At 41.0% G+C, this 17,632-nt stretch overlaps 2 protein-coding genes across 12 annotated transcripts in view; one reads left to right on the plus strand and one right to left on the minus strand.

The window, feature by feature from the left end:
* Positions 1-3,610, plus strand: part of HACD3 (3-hydroxyacyl-CoA dehydratase 3) — a 39,330-nt gene extending 35,720 nt beyond the window's left edge. Inside the window, exon 11 of the mRNA XM_004758657.3 lies at positions 1,981-3,610. Coding sequence (XP_004758714.1) covers positions 1,981-2,057 — 77 coding nt within the window. The 3' untranslated portion in view covers positions 2,058-3,610. The remainder of the gene's footprint in view (positions 1-1,980) is intronic.
* A 513-nt stretch (positions 3,611-4,123) lies between these two features.
* INTS14 (integrator complex subunit 14) overlaps positions 4,124-17,632 on the minus strand; it is a 30,013-nt gene continuing 16,504 nt past the window's right edge. For 7 of the 11 annotated variants that reach the window (XM_004758663.3, XM_004758660.3, XM_004758661.3 and 4 more), the window contains 4 exons: positions 16,732-16,865; positions 8,455-8,573; positions 6,549-6,614; positions 4,124-4,916 (listed from right to left, as the gene is read on the minus strand). In XM_004758663.3, the coding sequence (XP_004758720.1) occupies positions 4,665-4,916; positions 6,549-6,614; positions 8,455-8,573; positions 16,732-16,865 (571 nt within the window). In that variant the 3' untranslated portion in view covers positions 4,124-4,664. Of the gene's footprint in view, positions 5,505-6,548; positions 6,615-8,454; positions 8,606-16,731; positions 16,866-17,417; positions 17,499-17,632 lie in introns of those variants that run through there. The other 4 variants (XR_006602793.1, XM_045067577.1, XR_006602794.1 and 1 more) reach the window with 4 other exon arrangements.

Below are 17,632 nucleotides of genomic sequence, written 5' to 3' on the forward strand. Positions count from 1 at the left end.
GAATCAAGTCCCACATCAGGCTTCTTGCTCAGCGGAAAGCCTGCTTCTCACTTGCCTGACGCTCCCCCTACTTGTGCTCTTTCTCTCTCTTGACAAATAAAATCTTTGAAAAAAAGCATCTATTTTTTAAAGAAATATGACATATAACATTGTATAAATTTAAGGGGTACACCATGTTGATTTGATTCACTTATATACTGTAATATGATTACCACTGGTAGATAGGACTCGTACCTGTATCATGTCTGCCCTGCTTTTTTGTCACCTGTAATCTCAGAGGTGACATACCACCACTTTTGCTGTATTCTGTTGGTTATACAGACCAACCTGTTATAGTATGGGAGGGAATACAGAAGGGCATGAGATACCAAGAGGTAGGATCACTGGGGACCATCTGGGAGGCTAGCTGCCCCAGTGAGAGGAAGACTACAAAAAGTAAATCCAAGAAGCTAGAAAGCTTGGTTCATTTAGCATGGGGGGACAAGAGCCCTGCACCCTTAGGAGCCCCTCAGGGAACCAGCACATGGCAGAAACACAATTAAATATTATACATTATGGGTATAGATGATTTGCCCAAAGTTACTTTTTGGTCAAAGGTTAAATTTTATTCAGTTTCTCCTTTTCTATTTCAGAAAGATTTCTAACCAAAATATGTGAAAATGTTTGGCCCTTGAAGGGAGTATGCTTCAGTTTGGAAAATGGACTCATTATGAGAATTCTTTACTTCTATTACTGGATAAATCTAGTGTTACTGTAGCCAGGCTCCATGAGGTGTGCATACTGAATATGTTAAGAGAGGACTAAGTATTGGAAAGACACTTAAAATATCTTACCCGAAAAGCTAGAAGGGTAGAAGCATTTTAATGTGCATTAACCCTACCAGCTTTGCTTTGTTTTCGTACACTCTAATTTACAAGGTTTTATACTCCTGCCTAGTTTGCCCACAATGTAGTTGTTCTTATTCTTTAGAAATAGATCTTAAATTTATGTAATTTAGAAGCAGTACTACACTCAGTTATGTTTGCATATAGATCAGAGTGCTTTTGTAAACATATATTCTCCCATACTAAGTCTGTAAAATTGGTGTTTTTAACCCTCTTGTACAATGAGGAAACAGAAAGAGGCTAAGCCACAGAACTAGTTAGTGGTCAAGCAGGATTGGAAGATTTTTCTGACACTGAAATCCTGCATTTTCTTTATCTTTTTTTTTTTTTCGCACTTCAGGCAAAGCTTTACTAGCAGTCACTGGGGCAATTCCAGGAGGCCCCCTTGGGGAAGGGCTGCAGGAAACAGACACAGGAAAGCAACAGCTTTTGGGTGGTGGCCCAAATGGGCACTTGGGGCACGACAGTAGCATGCTGGGAGTCCAGGGAGATGGCTGCCTCATGACCCTCTCCCTGTGAAATCCTGCATTTTCTGATTTACTTCCCAGAAAAGAGTTTCATACCTTTTAGACTATTGCTTAATGCATGTTATTGTGTAGCCTTGAATTAAAAATTGTGGGTTGTTTTTATACTTCAGATTTATGGATTTCATTTTATATAAATCTTACCTTGAAAGAATGAAGGAAAACTGAACTCTAATTAATGAAATGTTTAGGGGTGAAGAGTATGGATTCCTGCAACTTAGTGAAATACATCAAAAATCAGATGGGAATGAGCAGGTGACAAAGTGAATATAAGAAAAAGTTTAAGTTTAGATCTAAGTGTTGGTTCACTGAACAATATTTTACTTTTTATAGGTTTGAAAATTTTCATATTAGAATATGGGAGAAAATAAAACAGTAAACCCACTGGGAAAAAAGAGTGGTCTCTAATGCACTGTTGAGAACTTGGCCAGACTTGTAATTCCCGAGCACCCTGCATTAAGCACCGTGCCATGGGGCAGGACAAGCAGCCATCTAGAAATTGTCCCTGTCCCAAGAGCTTCTGGTTATAAAGAGACAGATTCCATTTTCTCATTGGCTTTGTTCTTTTTCAGGGTTGTACATAAATTTCCGTCACCTTTATAAACAGCGCAGGCGGCGTTTCGGACAAAAAAAGAAAAAGGTCCACTAAAAAGATCTTGAAGACTTCTTGCCAGTTTGAGCCTAATCTATAATTCTTACAGTTTTACCTTCTTGTATTGATGTAAAAGCTTTTTAAAGTTAAATGATTAAATTCTCAGTGAGGCTATATTCCCTTCCCCCCGTAACATTCCTGAATTTACCGTTATTATCTTAGTGTAGTACTTGCATGACATGGATTCCCGATATCTGAGGACAGGTTTGTTCTTGTATATTCCATTAATGACAGCAAGAGACAGCCCTACCCCCAAGCACTCCTTGTCCAGTCGCTTTCACACGGGCCAGAGGTCCTACTTCAGTGCCCTAACCCTGCCAGATACTGGCCATTCTTACAGCTGGCCTTTGTTCATTTCAGCTGTTGCTTGGAGGGTAAAAGAAAGAAAAGAAAAAAAAAAGGCACTGTTCAGGCAGGACCTTATACATTCTGTCCCTGAGGGGTGGCACTGATAAAATATTTGAGTCTGAGTGGGGCTAGAGAACACATTACTTCTGAGCACCTTTTGGCTTCTACCACCACCTGTCATGACAGTGCTTACCTGTGTGCACACCGAGGCGGCACAGAATGATGTGGGAGAAACGAGAGGCAGAACCTTGGAACACCATGATCACTTATTTCATTCCTAGCTAAATCAGAATGATCTTCAACACTAGAGAAAGATGAAACGTTAGTTTAGAAAACGGTGAGATTATAAGCGTTCCAAACCCAAATGGCTACAGGTGTCAGAAGGGTCAAACCGTTAGTGAGACAGCTGCCGGAAGGGTGGCCTGTGGCAAACAGGAAGCAGAAGAAATGCGCAGGCAGACCAGTCCTAGCCTGTGCACGTACGTAAAACGGCTCTCTTCCTTCTTCTGTGCTGGCTAAGTCCATTTCCTTGTAAACCTGTCAGAATGGCTGGTGGAACCGACCTCAGAAATGCCTGCCTTTGCTCTCTTGTTGTTTCACTGGTCAGCTCTTGGAGAGGGAAAACAGTGGGAATTTTGGCTAGAGAATCTTGAAAAAGCTTCCGGGCTGGAAACCCACCCATAGAGGAACTGAGAAAAGTAGAGACATTGTCAAGTTTGACCATTGTCAAAAATATCATTGTTTTCCTCTAAAACATTCCAGGTTCACCAAATAAAATATGTGTTAGAAGTAATGCTTGTATAAAAGAATTTAAGAACATGGTAGCTCTTTCTGTTCTGCCATTTCTGTTGTTCTTGGGTGAGAGGGGACTCCGTAAGTTACACTGTTTCTCTGAGCCGGATATGGAAACTTGGTTTGACCTACTAAAGACATCAGATTAGCATAGGCTGGCTGATTTTTTTTTTTTTAATAAGTTCATTGCACTGAAGGATATTTGCATGTTTGTAACTTCTGTCAACACTTGTTTGTGTTAACTTCTGTTCTTTCACCTGACTTTATTTGGACAGATCAGCTTTGCAGTATATGCTGCATCTTTGTGGCAGAAGCCTGTATTCCTAGTGATTGTTATAAACTCCTTTATTGCTATCTGAGAAAGCAAAACATTGTGTATTTCTATTAAACATTTACAGTCAAAATCCTAACAACTTGTGCTTAAAGATCATTTAGTCTGTTGGGTTTTCAGGTTGCTAATGATAAAGTCATTTGTCCAGACAAAATATTATACTGCACTGCGTGGTGAAATGTTAAATTCAGCGTGTGAAAATGGTTGCTTGGGGTGAAGCCTGCAGGAGGGTTAACCTCTGGAGTCCACAGAGCAATCTGAAAAGCACTGATGGCAGAAAGCTTGGAGAAGTTACCTGACTTGCCTAAGGTCCTGAAGCTAGTGAATGAATTGATACCATACTGATGAGAGAACAGTCAGATCCACCGGGGTAGAACCTGGCTGAGGCAGAGACCTAACCAGTGTCAGAAATAAGTCCATATGGAACCCAAGAACTCTCAGGACTTAAGAAATCTGTGCCACTTAGGAAGGTGAAATTACATCCAGGTGATAGGACAGACCAAAAGACAAAGACCCATTAGTTTCCCAATGAATCCATTTTCTAGAAAATCAAGTATTTTATTTTCATTAAAAAACAAAACCAAACCAAAACTTGAAGTAGGAATCATTTTATACATTTATAGCTGCTGTTTAAGTCTGTATCTCAAGTCATACTACACCAGAGGGTTACCATCAAGTTTTTGCCCAAGTTCTAAGGACAGTTCTGAAACTTAATGGTGTTGGACTCACATTTAGCAAGTCCCAGACAGTCTGGGCTGGGCTGCTCATTCCAAGGACAGAGCTGGAAAATGTCCTTATGGTTGGAGAGGAGAAGAGGTACCTTTAGCTAGCCCGAGAACCCCCGCTGATTAGGAGGAAGTGGGGAGAGCTCTGTATTTATCAGTCCTTTAAGTTACTCAGGAGGTGTGCCCATTGTGGGAGCAACAGTGGTTTTTTGGGGGCTTACAGACTCCGCTCCAGAAAACCAAGGTCAAAGCCCAAGCAGCACAGCCCAGCAAGTGGTGCTTCCGAGGCAACCTCAGGGAAGTGTTGGGGGGAAGGGGAGCTCTTGCAGAGGTGAACAAACTGGAGTTTTTACCCTAAATCCTTTTCACCTGTCATGAAAGAAAGCAGGAAGGCTCCCAAAGTCAGTTTCACATTCTTTCAGTGCTGCTCCCGGAGAAGTCTGTATGCAAAGGTGTGATGTTGTGCTCGTAGCCGGCATACTCAGACGTGCCGGTGCTGGCTAGCTTGAGTTGCTGGGCAGCGTGGGTCAGCTGGAAGGCGGCGTCTGGGTGCGCTGTGTCGGGCAGCAGCGTGCACTCCCTTTCCAGCATGTCAGCCACTCCTTTAAGCAGGTCCAGGAAACCAAATGCCAGGGCAGCCTTTCGTAAACGGTTTAGCTCCTGAAACAAGATAAAAAACAAACAAACAAAAAAAACCCACCAGTGTTCCTGAAATGTACTTTTCTTGTCACATACTTTTTAAGTGCTCAACTTAGAATAAATTTTTCTTGATCCCTGAACTTGTGAGCATTTTACAGAACAAATGCTTGTGCAGAGATGCCAGTAACAAGAGACTGCCAAGAGGATTCCTCTTGGTGATCAGACTGGCTGACTGAAACAGGCTCACCCACCACAGTGGGTGAGCGCTTACACCAAACAGGGTGAGACACTTCCCACACATCATTTCATTCACTCCTGTCAGGAGGATGACTTTTCCCGTTACTCGAACATGTTCGGAGGAGGCTCTGGAGGATTCAAGAAGTCTGACCTGAAAGACTGCCACCAAAAGAAGGGTTGGGTAGTGCATGGAAGCAGAGAAATACAAAGAGCCCCATCAACCACTTAGCAGTGCAACTAGGCCACTTGTGTAGCCTCTCTGAGGCTCAGTGTTCTCATCTGTAGAGTGAGAAGGAGGATCTCTTCCATGCCTGCTGTGGGGGCTCACGCAGTTGCCCGGCAGAGGCCCTTCCACATCTGATATGTGGGACTCTGTAAAGCCAGAAAAGAGAAGTGGGCTTTCTGACCATCTCTCTACGATCATCTGTTAACAAGGGGGAAAGTTCAGAAGAGGGCCAAAGTACAAGTGTGCCTTCTTGAATAGACAGCTGACGACTGTAGGGGATAAAGGGACTATTGCCAAGGGGGGTCATCAAGGGCCTGTGTGAACTATGGGCTTCAAGGGGAGGGAGGGCATGGCTGGCTGAGCAGCTCTCTGAACTCTGATTAAGGTTGCTCCTGCTTGAGGTCACCAGCTTGCCACATAATTAGGTTTGAAGACAACAGTGACATAAAGGTAATGAGATAACACCCAGACAAAGTAGCCCGTCTGTTCTCCGGAAGAGATGCTAGCCTTAGGAAGGCTATGTGCACCATAAAATATTAGTAGCTGGGCTACAACTGACAACACAGCATGCCTCACACTGCCACTTAATTTAATTTCAGCAAACACCAGATGGAAAGGCAAGAAACAAGGTGTTTACTTAAATGAACCCCCAACTCTACCCACTGGTTATAAATTTATTCCCTCCACCAATAGCTCTGGATTAGCTAGGTAGGATTCTGGAGGGCCATCCTTTTGCAATTCATATAAATACAATTTTAGTAGTCCTTCCTGGAAGCAGCTTCTCTGGTAGCATAAGAATGTTCTGGGAGATCATCATCCCAGGAAGTCACCCTGGTTGTCCAGGGTTAGACTGGACACTCATATGAGAGTGGTACGGAGAACTCAGGGCTTTGACTCACAGATTCTTTTGACTCCTTTTCTCAGCCATTCAGAGCAGCATCAAGACAGAGGAGCCCTTGTGTACAGAATCAGGCCACTTAAACACTTCCAATTCTTGGATTTTTAGGGCAGCAGCGAACCTATCATTTCTATGGACTTTACAATGAAAACACTGAGGTACAATCCAAACATTACTCATGCCTGTCCATGTTCACTCTTTTACCCCATACTCTAATTGCTGTGAACCATTTATTTTAGGGACATATCCCAGCCCCCCTCCCCCCACCCCACTGTAATTCTGACAGTCTTACCTTATAGAATGTCTGTGTTTTTTCAGGTAGTTTCCTTGCATTTCTTAAAATCTTCTGTACATCTGTCTGTCAAGGGTAATAAGAGTTCAACATTAGGGTTCTGTGGTAAAAGGGGAAAGAATACAAAAGGGTGGTGCTAGATGTTTAGAGGAAAGAAATTGGGAATAGAGGTGCAATGTCAAGATGAGGATCCCTCTGAGTCAATGTCACTGTAGTTTACATTAGTAAAGCATCTCCCTCCTTCAAAATGTTTGATGATGATAAATCCCTTAGTAACAGAAATGAACTTGTCTCACAAAAATAAACCCAATAAACCTATACATCTATGGCCAGCGGCTTTCTGGCCAGGGTGCAAAGACCATTCAATGGGGGAAGGAACAGGCTCTTGGACAAATGGTGCCAGGACAGCTGGCTATCCACATGCAAAGAACAAAACTGGATTCTTACTTCACACCATATAAAACAAAAAAACAACTCAAAATGGTTCAGAGACCTAACTGCAAGAGCTAAAACTACAAAACTCTTAGAAGAAAACATGGGCATAAATCTCCATGACCTTGGACTGGTCGTGACTTCTTAATTATGACAACAGCAGCATAGCAACAAAAGAAAAAAATTGACAAATGTTCTTAGCAGTATTATTCACAGTAGTCAAAAGGTGGAAACAATCCAAATGTTCATCAACTGAATGAAATCCAAAGGAGGGAAGTACTGATCTATGTTACAACATGGCCAAATGCTGAAAACATTATGCTAAGTGAAGGAAACCAAACACAAAAAGTCACATGTTACATGCTGTTATTTATATGAAATATCTAGAGTAGGATGAATCCAGAGTCCAAAAGCGGATTAGTGGTGGCCAAGGACTCGGGGAAGTCAGGAATGTAGAGTGACTTGCTTAATAGGTATAGGGTTTCCTCTTGGGGTGAGGAAAATGTTCTAGAACTACACAGTGATGATGGTTGCATAACATTTTGATTGTACTAAATGCCACTGAATTTAAAATGGCTGAAATGGTGACTTTGATGCTATGTGTTTTTCACAATTAAAAAAAATACATCCAGAACAGAACAAAATTTAAAAAGTCATTTGAGAAAAATTCAGCTTTCCTTCTGACAGGGAAGTACTGGGGTCAGGGATGGCAGGAGAGAACTTGATTTTCCAACAAAACCCCTCCCCCACAGCCACCACAGGGTGTGTCCAGTCTCTATGCAAAGAAGAAACCGTGCCATCAAGAAGCTATTTCCCCTGTCAGGTGGCCTAAGTCAGTAAGTCAGGGGAGGGAGAAATATCACTGAGCTTGCATAAAAGCAGCATACCTCGAGAATAGTGTAATCTTAGCTTTCCATAAAAGTGTTGTTATTAAGGTGTACTGCCATTGCTTGGGTTCTACTGTGGGGACAGAAAAATAAACCCATGAAGTTTTTATATCCTTCTCAAAAAACTGTTGTCAAAGATAAAACCCGTTCTGTCAATGCCTCACCATGTCAAAAATTTTACAATGAAATTCAATGCCAGGAAAGTATGTCTCTCTAGAACTGACATGCTTCCTTCTGTCAGACAAGAAAGGTTATATATAACCCTACATGTTGCTCTTCTGACCCTGATAGCAGAAAGCTCGGAGCCAAATTGCTCAAATATAATCATTTTGCCTTGAGTTCCCGGTGCAACTGTCTCCCCTCTTCCTCTAGGTTTTGTACTGCTCTAAATTTTGTAAGAAGTGATTTTGCTGCATACGTGTTTTACTGTAGGCCACCTCAAATCCTTTTTGGAAATAATGACAAACATTAGAAGTAAGTGAATTACTAAATATCAAAGGAAAGGAAAATCAAATCAGATGTCTTAATTGCCTGCCAGAATCCCTCCCCTTGTCCCCAGCAGAAAGCAACTTGAATGGTAATGTTACCTGCAGGCCACTGGGTTTGATCCAGACGGTCACATTCTGAGCATAACTGCGTTTGTTTTTGGGCTGCAGGGGAAATGGGCTCTTATTGTCATCCTCTCCGTAAGGATTTTCTTTAGCATCTTAAAAGGAAAACACAATCTTGAAATGACATCTGGCAAAACATAATCAATTACATTTCCAATTAGGCTAGCCGCTCTCTGAATCATTCAATCTTCTTCATCCTGTTACTTCCCTAATTAAGAAAATCCATTCACTTCCCTCAGGTTAGGGAACCTGTTCCCAAACAATGCCACTGATGTAGGAGACTAAACAATCAACTGAGGCCCAAGTAGGTAAAAAACCAAAACCAAAAACAAACCCAGCTTAATGTTTTTAAAGAGACAACCTTCACTTATTTGCTTTATCAATTGAGATCAGAGAGAATAAAACTAATACATACATTCTAAAGTACATATTTAAAGAATATATAAACACACATAATATAATTCTTTATAGTCTGGCCCAGTGCTCTCAAAGAGAACTTTCTACAATGATCGAATGGTAGCCACCGGCCCATGCAGCTACTGAACACTGACTTGTGGCTAAAGTGACTGAGGAACTGAATTTTAAATTTTACTTATTTCAATTTAAATGGCCTCAGGAATCTAGTGTCTACTGGACTGGACATCATAGGTCTAAGCACTGAGAAAATTCCAGAGGAAAATTATAGGTAGCCACATTAAGGAAAAGGGCAAGAGAAGAAATACTTTTTGGTGAAATATACTCTAGGTCATCAGGGCTTATTAGTTATTGCTTTCAAACATTTAAAGCTCAGCTGGTTTTTTAGCCATGTGAATAAATAAAGGTTTCTGTTTTTCTACCTGCTTCCCAAGCCAATGAAACTTTGCCACAAACTCACAAGCCCACTTATATCTACTGGCTCATTTTATCCTGATTACTACTGCCTTCTGGGGTAGACAGAGCTGGGATCATTTCCCCACCAAGTTCAGGGAGCTTATATCCCTTGTCCAAATGTTCATACTTCCAACTGGAATGAACCCAGTTTCTCTGAGCCAGAAGCTCTCTAACCCCAATTTGGTAATTTAAATGTTTTATACTGGCCCCACACTATGTGTCAGTGCCCCCCACCCAACCCCTCCAAAAAGTATCGGCAGAGTTTTCCAGGCATATTTCCACAAATAACTTGCATATATATAAGACCTTTTAGGCAGGCCAGGATCCCAGCAGTCTTTTTCCATGTAGCACATTTATTTCTAACTTGCCTGCCACTACTTTGGTTATTTCCCCTGACTGGAGTGCTCCCCTTCCCTCATCCATTTATTCCCTTACTCACTTGCTATACTAAGTCCCCACTATGTAGCAAGCACTCTGCTAGGAAGTGTGGCTGAAGAGGATTTTTTTCTAGACTCAAGGAACTTACAGAATAAAGAATATTTATTAAGTTCCAAACACGTTAAATGTATACCTTCTTTCCTTACAGCAACCCTAGTGGGGGGGAAATATTATTGGTCCCATGAAAGATGAGGGAACTGAGGCTCAAAGAGGTTGGATCTTCACAGGCTTCAGTTACTCAGTTGGGCCTGCTTGCAAAGGTAACACTTTTTCTACCACTCAACCTCACCATTCCTCATACATCCAAACTTACTTATATTCCAGGTCCAGATCTTATCCCTCCTTCTCCACAAAGTTGTCCCAAGTGTTCTGGCACACAGCACTTTCTCTAGAACCTTTTCTACTGTAGCACTCAGTATCAGTATCAAACATTGCAATATCTAACCACAGTCTATCTTGTACAGTCTCTAATTATTTGAAGCCTATATGTGGTGACTGGTTTGACAGACAAAAAATACTGCATCTATGAAAAAAGAACAGCGAACTCTTAGACATAAGAAATATGGCAGCAGAAAAAAAAAAAAAAAAAAAAAACAACCAGCTGCAAGGTAAAGCTGAAGATACCTTAGAGAAATTAGAAAACAATGGAAAAATGGGTGGAAGATAAGAAAATTATATAAAAATCATCAACAGATGTTCTAGAAAAGGGAGAAGAGAGGATACAGAGAGGGGGAAATCAAACACATGATTCATGTTCCCAGGACTAAAGAACAGACTTGCCAGATGGAAGGGCCCACTGAATGCCCAGCACAATGAATGAAGAAACTAACAAGTAAGGACATGATTCTGAAAACCCAGAACACAAGGGATACAAAGAAGCACCTCCAGTAGTGCAGAGGAAAAAGAGATCTGGGTCAAAGCCCTGACAGCATTGCACTAGACTCTCAGGAGCAACACAGGAAGCCAGAAAAGAAAAACGGAGCTATGCATCAAAACTCTAAGGTAAAGTCATTCCAATCAGCACTCAGTATCCAACAGAATCAACAACTGAGTGTAAGGGATGAAACATAGACATTTCCAAAGATGCAAGACTTCAAACCTCTACTTCCCATGTAGCCTTTTCTCAGGAGGAGTCACGAAACAGGGGAGCCTCAGGAGAGACAGGCAGGGAAGGCTGACAGCTACCCAGCAGGCACAGAGAACAAATAGTCCACTTACGAAACAAGCAGAAGGGAAAGGATTCTAAGGGGAAAAAAAAAGAAAACGGACAAAAATACCTGAAGAATGTATTTTACTTAGGAATTAACAGTAAGTACACAGAAAAGAGCAAAGTAAAGCAAGGAGAGGGGAAGGCCATGAGACAGCCCAAAGGGAGGGCTGGCTGTCTTCATCTGCTGCTGCTCGCCGCCCCCACACACAGCCTGCCTGCCCAGCTCTTTCCCAGAGTCTCTGAGGAACCTCAGTGTCTTTCCAAGAGCCTTCCTTTAAAGGAAGTTAGAAGACAGCTGACCTTTGAACAACATGGGTATGAAGCGTATAGGTCCACTTACACATAGAATTTTTCCTAAAGATACAAGTACCGTAAATCTATTTTCTCCTCCTCAGGGTTTTTAAAATAACAGTTTCTTTTCTCTAGCTTTCTTTATTGTAAGAATGCAGTATACAATACATACATATATACACACACTAATATATACATATATATGTATATATAAATACATATATATATATATACACAAACATAAAAAGTACATGTTCATCAACTGTTTATGTTATTGGTAAGGATTCTGGTCAACAGTAGGCTCTTACTAGTGAAGTCTGGGGTAGTTAAAAGTCATAGCCCCCACATTATTCAAGGATCAACTGCACATTTATCTTGCCTGCTACAAAAAAGAAAAAAGTACCTTTAAAAAAAAAACTGGTGCAGAGAACAAAGAGCTCCAAAACAAAATGTAACTCAGTGTACCACACGGCTTAGTCATTTAGTCATAAATAACATTCACATCATCTAACAAGGACAGAATACTACTTCACCCAAAAAGAACACTATAATCCCACTGGAAGGATAGAGGAAGGGAAAAATGTTCTTCCTGGGTGGGTGGGTTGGGACAGTGGCGGTAAGAGAGCTAAGCACTCAACCTTAAAAAGTCAAAATGACATTTGAAATGAAAAGAAAAAAAGTCATGAAATACATACTTATATTATTTAGAAATGTAAATACCAACCCCCCCAAACCCTCTTAAAATTAGAAGTTGTAAGTAGCTGTTACTAAGAACAGAATGAGAAATAGGAGGGATAGGTATAAACAACCGCACCATTTTGCTTGCCTTGTTTTAACTAAAAATAAATAAAAACAAGTTCTTTGACATTGGCCGTGGAAACATTTTTCTAGGTATGTCTCCTCAGGCAAGGGAAATGCAAGCAAAATAAAGCTGTTGGGAGTATACCAAAATAAAAAGCTTTTTGCACAGCGAAGAAAACCATCAACACAACAAAAAGGCAACCTACTGAATGGAAGAAGATATCTGTAATTGATTATATCCAATAAGGGGTCAATAACAAAATATACCAAGAACTTATACAATTCAATATCAGAAGAACAGATAATACAATTAAAAAATAGGCAGAGGAGCTGAACAGACATATCCAAAGAAGACATACAAATGGCCAACAGACACATGAAAAGATGCTCAACATCAGTGATCATCAGGGAAATACAAATCAAAACCATAATGAGATACCACCTTATACCTGTCAGAATGACTAAAATAAAAAAAACACAAAAAATAGGGGCATTTGAGTGGCTCAGCTAGTTAAGCATCAGACTCTTGGTTTCAGCTCAGGTCAGTCACATCATGGGTCATGGGATCAAGCCCTGGATCAGGCTCCCCCACTCTGAGAGGAGTCTGCTTGAAAGATTCTCTCCCTCTGCCCCTACCTCCACATGTATACTCTCTCTCTGAAATAAATAAATAAATCTTAAAAAACAAAACAAAACAAAAAGCAAGTGTTGACCAGGATGTGGAAAAAATGAAACCCTTGGGCCATGCTGGTGACAATACAAATGAGTGCAGTTGCTGTGGAACACGATCAAAAAATCAAAAACAGAACTACATGGTTCATTAATTCCACTACTGAGTATTTACCCAAAGAAAATGAAAACACAAATTCAAAAAGATATATGCACCCCTATGTTTACTGTAGCGTTATTTACAACAGCCAAGATATGAAGGCAACCTCTACGTATCTGTCTATAGATAGATGGATAAAGAATATGTGGAACACACACACACACACACACACACAGAGTATTATTCAGCCATAAAAAAGAAGGAAATCTTGCCATTTGTAACAATATGGATGGATCTAGAGGGCATAATGCTAAGTGAAATAAATCAGAGAAAGACCTGACATGATTTCACTCATATGTGTAATTTCAGAAACAAAACAAATAAAGAGACAAAAACAAAAACAAAAAAACAAAAATCAACCCAGACCTTAGGGGACCTGGATGGCTCAGTCGGTTAAACAGCTGCCTTCAGCTCAGGTCAAGATCCCAGAGTCCTGGGATCAAGCCCCCATCAGAACCCTGGCTTGGCAGGGAGCCTGCTTCTCCCTCCCCCTCTGCCCACATGCCTGCCTGCAGCTCCCCCTGCTTGTGCTCTCTCTCTCATTGTCTCTCTTCTGTGTCAAATAATTAAAAAACAAACAAACAAAAACCCAGACCTTAAACAGAACTGGTGGTTGCCAGATGGGAGGTGTGTGGGGGAAGGATGAAATGAAGGGGATCAGAGTACACTTATCATGATGAGCACTGAGTAATGCACAGAATTGTTGAATCATTATACTGTATACCTGAAACTAACACTGTATGCTAATTATGTTAATTTTTTTTTTTTAAACATCTGGAAAAGTAGGTAAAAACAATGGGTAGAATTTTTCTTGTTGTCCTTTCACTGAGGGGCTAGACCTTCCACATTCCTAGCTTTACTCAGAGATTTCAGTTGTCTGGTTTGGAAACAAAGTTGTATCTCTTCTCCTGTGTGAACTTTAAAACCCCAGACCCTGCATCCTAGCTCAAGAGCTGGCCAACTGCCTGGTTTTGAGTTAAAAATGGTTTTTACGGGGCGCCTGGGTGGCTCAGTGGGTTAAGCCGCTGCCTTCGGTTCAGGTCATGATCTCGGGGTCCTGGGATCGAGTCCCATGTTGGGCTCTCTGCTCAGCAGGGAGCCTGCTTCTCTCTCTCTCTCTGCCTGCCTCTCTGTCTACTTGTGATCTCTCTGTCAAATAAATAAATAAATAAATCTTTTTAAAAAAATGGTTTTTACATTACATAGATGGGGGAAAATAAAAATATTTCATGACACATGAAAATTATGTGAAATTCAAATTCTGTTGTCCATATGATTATTTTATTGGAATAGGTCATTCCTATTCATTTATGTATTGTGCTACAATATTGTATTGTGCAATAATATGCAATATGTATTGTATATATGTATATATGTATATGTATTATAGCACAATATGTATTGTGCTATACTATGCAAAATTCAGTAGTCATGACAGAGATCATATGGTCTGCAAAGTCTAGCATATTTACTATCTGACCCTTTACTGAAAAGCCTTACTGCCTAGCTTCTAGGGTCAATATTCAATCAAAATCTTTTCTAGGCTTCAGTGGCAAAGGCATCCTTCAAGCCTAACTAACATAAATGTACCTTGTTTAAGACAGGGTAAGCAGGCTATGTATTGTACACGTGTATGAGACACTACTTTCTTCTTTCGTCTCTTTATTTTCTTGGCTTCTGTGACATCACCTTCTTCCACTTTTCCTTCTACTTATTCCTTCTCATTTTCCTTTATTTCCACTGACCCCATAGTTAATCTTTTCTAGGGGTTTGGTTCTTGGCTCTCTTTTTGCCTTAATTACATATTTTCCTGAGACAAGGGCTTCTTAAAGTGTGGTTATGGATTACCTGGATTGTAATCACTTGGATAACACTAAAACTGCAAGTTTTTTGGGCTGGAATCCAGACCGAATGAATTAGAATCTCCATAAATGGGGCCTAGGAAACAATTTTTAAACAAGTTCTGGGTTGTTTGTTTTTTGTTTAGTTTTGTACACAAAAACTCAAATGTGTGAACCACTGCCCTAAGCAATTGTCCTAATTCTCACGATTTTAACTATGCTTATAACTAAAAATTATATATTCAACTCTATCCTCTTTCAGGAACTCTTGCACGAATTGTCTCTAGCCTCCTCTACCTAAATCTCACAGGCAAAATGAGCAAAGCTGATTCTGCCTCCTGAGTATCTTTTGCATGGATCCCTATCCTCCCTGTTCCCAGCCACTGCCCCTGTTCTGGCTCTCATCCTTACATCTCCAGGACTGTCACAGCAGACTTGTAACTGCTGGATGCTCTTACCTTTCCAAATCCACACTCTACAGAATTATCTTTCTATCTTTCTTTTTTGAAGATTTTATTTATTTACTTATTTGAGAGAAAGAAAGAGAGAGAGAGCACACGTGCCTGAGCAGGGCAGGGGGAGAGGGAAAGAAAATCTCAAGCAGAGTCCCCACTGAGCACAGACCCTAATGTGGGGCCTGAGGTCATGACCTGAGCTGAAACCAAAACAAAGTCAGATGCTTAACTGACTGAGCCACCCAGATATCCCTAGAATTATCTTTCTAAATGCAAATTTATTAGCTCTCACTTGAATTTCAGCCATACTACGTATCTCCGGGGAGCACCAGTACCCAGAAAAAAAAGTCTCCTAACTGGTATCTCCACTTCTCATATGCCTCCCCTTCAGTGGCTTCCCAGTATCTGCAGAATAGTCTCAGCTCTTCACATTTCAGAGGAGGTCTGCCCTATTCCAGCCACTGCCAACTTCTAACCCACCACTGGGCCCTCCCCGCCCCACCCTCATGCTTTGTGTTCTAGCTTTGCTTTTCTATAGGTGATCCCCTTGTCCAGAATGCCTCTTCTTCCTTCATTAGCTCAGCAAATCTTTTTCTTCAAACCTCAGTTTGGGTGTCCCTCCTCTGTGAAGTTTTTCCTGCGTCCTCTACACAGTCGATCATCCAGGCCAACCCTGATCTCGTACAAGTCTTTTACCCCCTATAAGTTTGTTCAGTAGATGTTCTGAAATTGAAATGGGCCCAAATGAGTCCAGAATGACTCTACAGTTGGAGCCTGAGTACTTAGGAATACGTAGGCCTCAATCAGGAGCGGGAAAATCATATAAAGGAACAGCTTAGGAGGGAAGGGTTAAGAGACGATGCTTTCTCTAACAAACATGCTGAGCTGCTTGGTATATGGCAGAATATCCAGGTGGAGAGGTCTAACTAGGAATTGGAAATATGATATGTAAGTTTCAGGGAGAGATCAAGTAGGACCAGAGTTATACATCTAGGGGAGTCTGAAGCTATAATGGCTGATGGAATAATCAAGAGAGAATAATAATCCAAGAGAAGAAGGCAAAGGAAAACATCCTGAAAATCATGAGGCAAGAGGAAGACAAGACAACAAGATAAGGCAAAGCTGCTAAAGAAACAAGTATCAGAAGAATGCAGTATTAGGAAATCTAAGGGAAAACATTTTCAAGAAGGAAGGGGATTAAATTATCCACAAATGACTGGGGTTACTGAGTTGAAAACAGTGTACTGAAGAAAAAAATGTTTATGGACAGTAGCTTTTCACTCTAAGCAGTCAGAGCACTTATGTTTACTTAAAGCAACCTAAATGTCAGTTTCCCTTGACGTAAAGTTGAAAGTTCAAACATCACACTCTGCTGGGGTTTTCCATGCACATATCCGCATTAGAGACCACAGCACATGCGGCAGGGAGATCACACAGCTCTCTGACTGCAGTCAGAGCCATTCAGAATAGCAGAGAGAAAACAAAGTCAAGATAAGTAAAATCTGATCTGGGTTATACCTGAAATAGGACCCAACTGTGCCATTTTCCCTAGCCATGGGAGAGGTTCTGGGCCAGGCTCAAAGAGAGACATCATGAGGTTTGATTTCTTCTTGCTGTCAGCTTGGGAGTAGAGCATTCCATGCCATTCAGGACTAGATGGAGAGAAGATGGAAGATCAGAAGAATGTCAAGCCTGGGATTATGAAATTATATAAGTCTAGCCAGTGTTTTTCTCTTGAAAAGACATGGGTCTTCAGCTTTGAAATTAGGCTTTTTTACTAAAGCCAAATCCTAAAACTGAAAATGCATCCTGCTGTCCTCTGATATTGCCATTCCTTTGGGAAATGTATTATTATTCAATTAGGTAGATATAGAAATCAAAAGCAATCTTAGGAAAGAAAAAAATCACAAGGGCAACAAATAGCTACAGAGGTGGGGAGGACAAAGGGATGCAACCCATGTTTCAGCTGCCTCCCTGAGTCATTCACAGCAGCACCAACACAGAGCAGGATTTCTAACAAAGGGCACAAGCCATCACCCAGCTCTGTTCCTGCTTCTCAAAAGGCCCTAAGGAACTCTCATATTCAGAGCTAGTCAGTATAAGCAGCTTGGGTATCAAGAAATACAGCAAAATAATACCTAATAAGAATTGCATTCTTCTTTTTGAACCAGGTAATTTTAACTCAAGTAGAAATGGAGCTTCACCTGAGTACTCCTAACCTCTTCAACTTCTATACCAGTCAACCCCAGGTGATGGCCAGAAGATGATCAGTCACCTCTTCTTTCCTAACAATAGGTATTACAGAAAGGGAAGCAGATGGTTTTGCAAATTTCAAGACTGTAGCAAATGTAAAAGCTAGAGAGGTGTTCCCCACAGGGAAGGGTTACAGCACAGTGGTTATGAATATGGGGTCTGGAGT

The sequence above is a fragment of the Mustela putorius genome, unplaced genomic scaffold (assembly GCF_011764305.1).
Source record: "Mustela putorius furo isolate JIRA1106 unplaced genomic scaffold, ASM1176430v1.1 tig00003896_pilon_pilon_pilon, whole genome shotgun sequence".
Classification (NCBI taxonomy): Eukaryota; Metazoa; Chordata; class Mammalia; order Carnivora; family Mustelidae; genus Mustela; species Mustela putorius.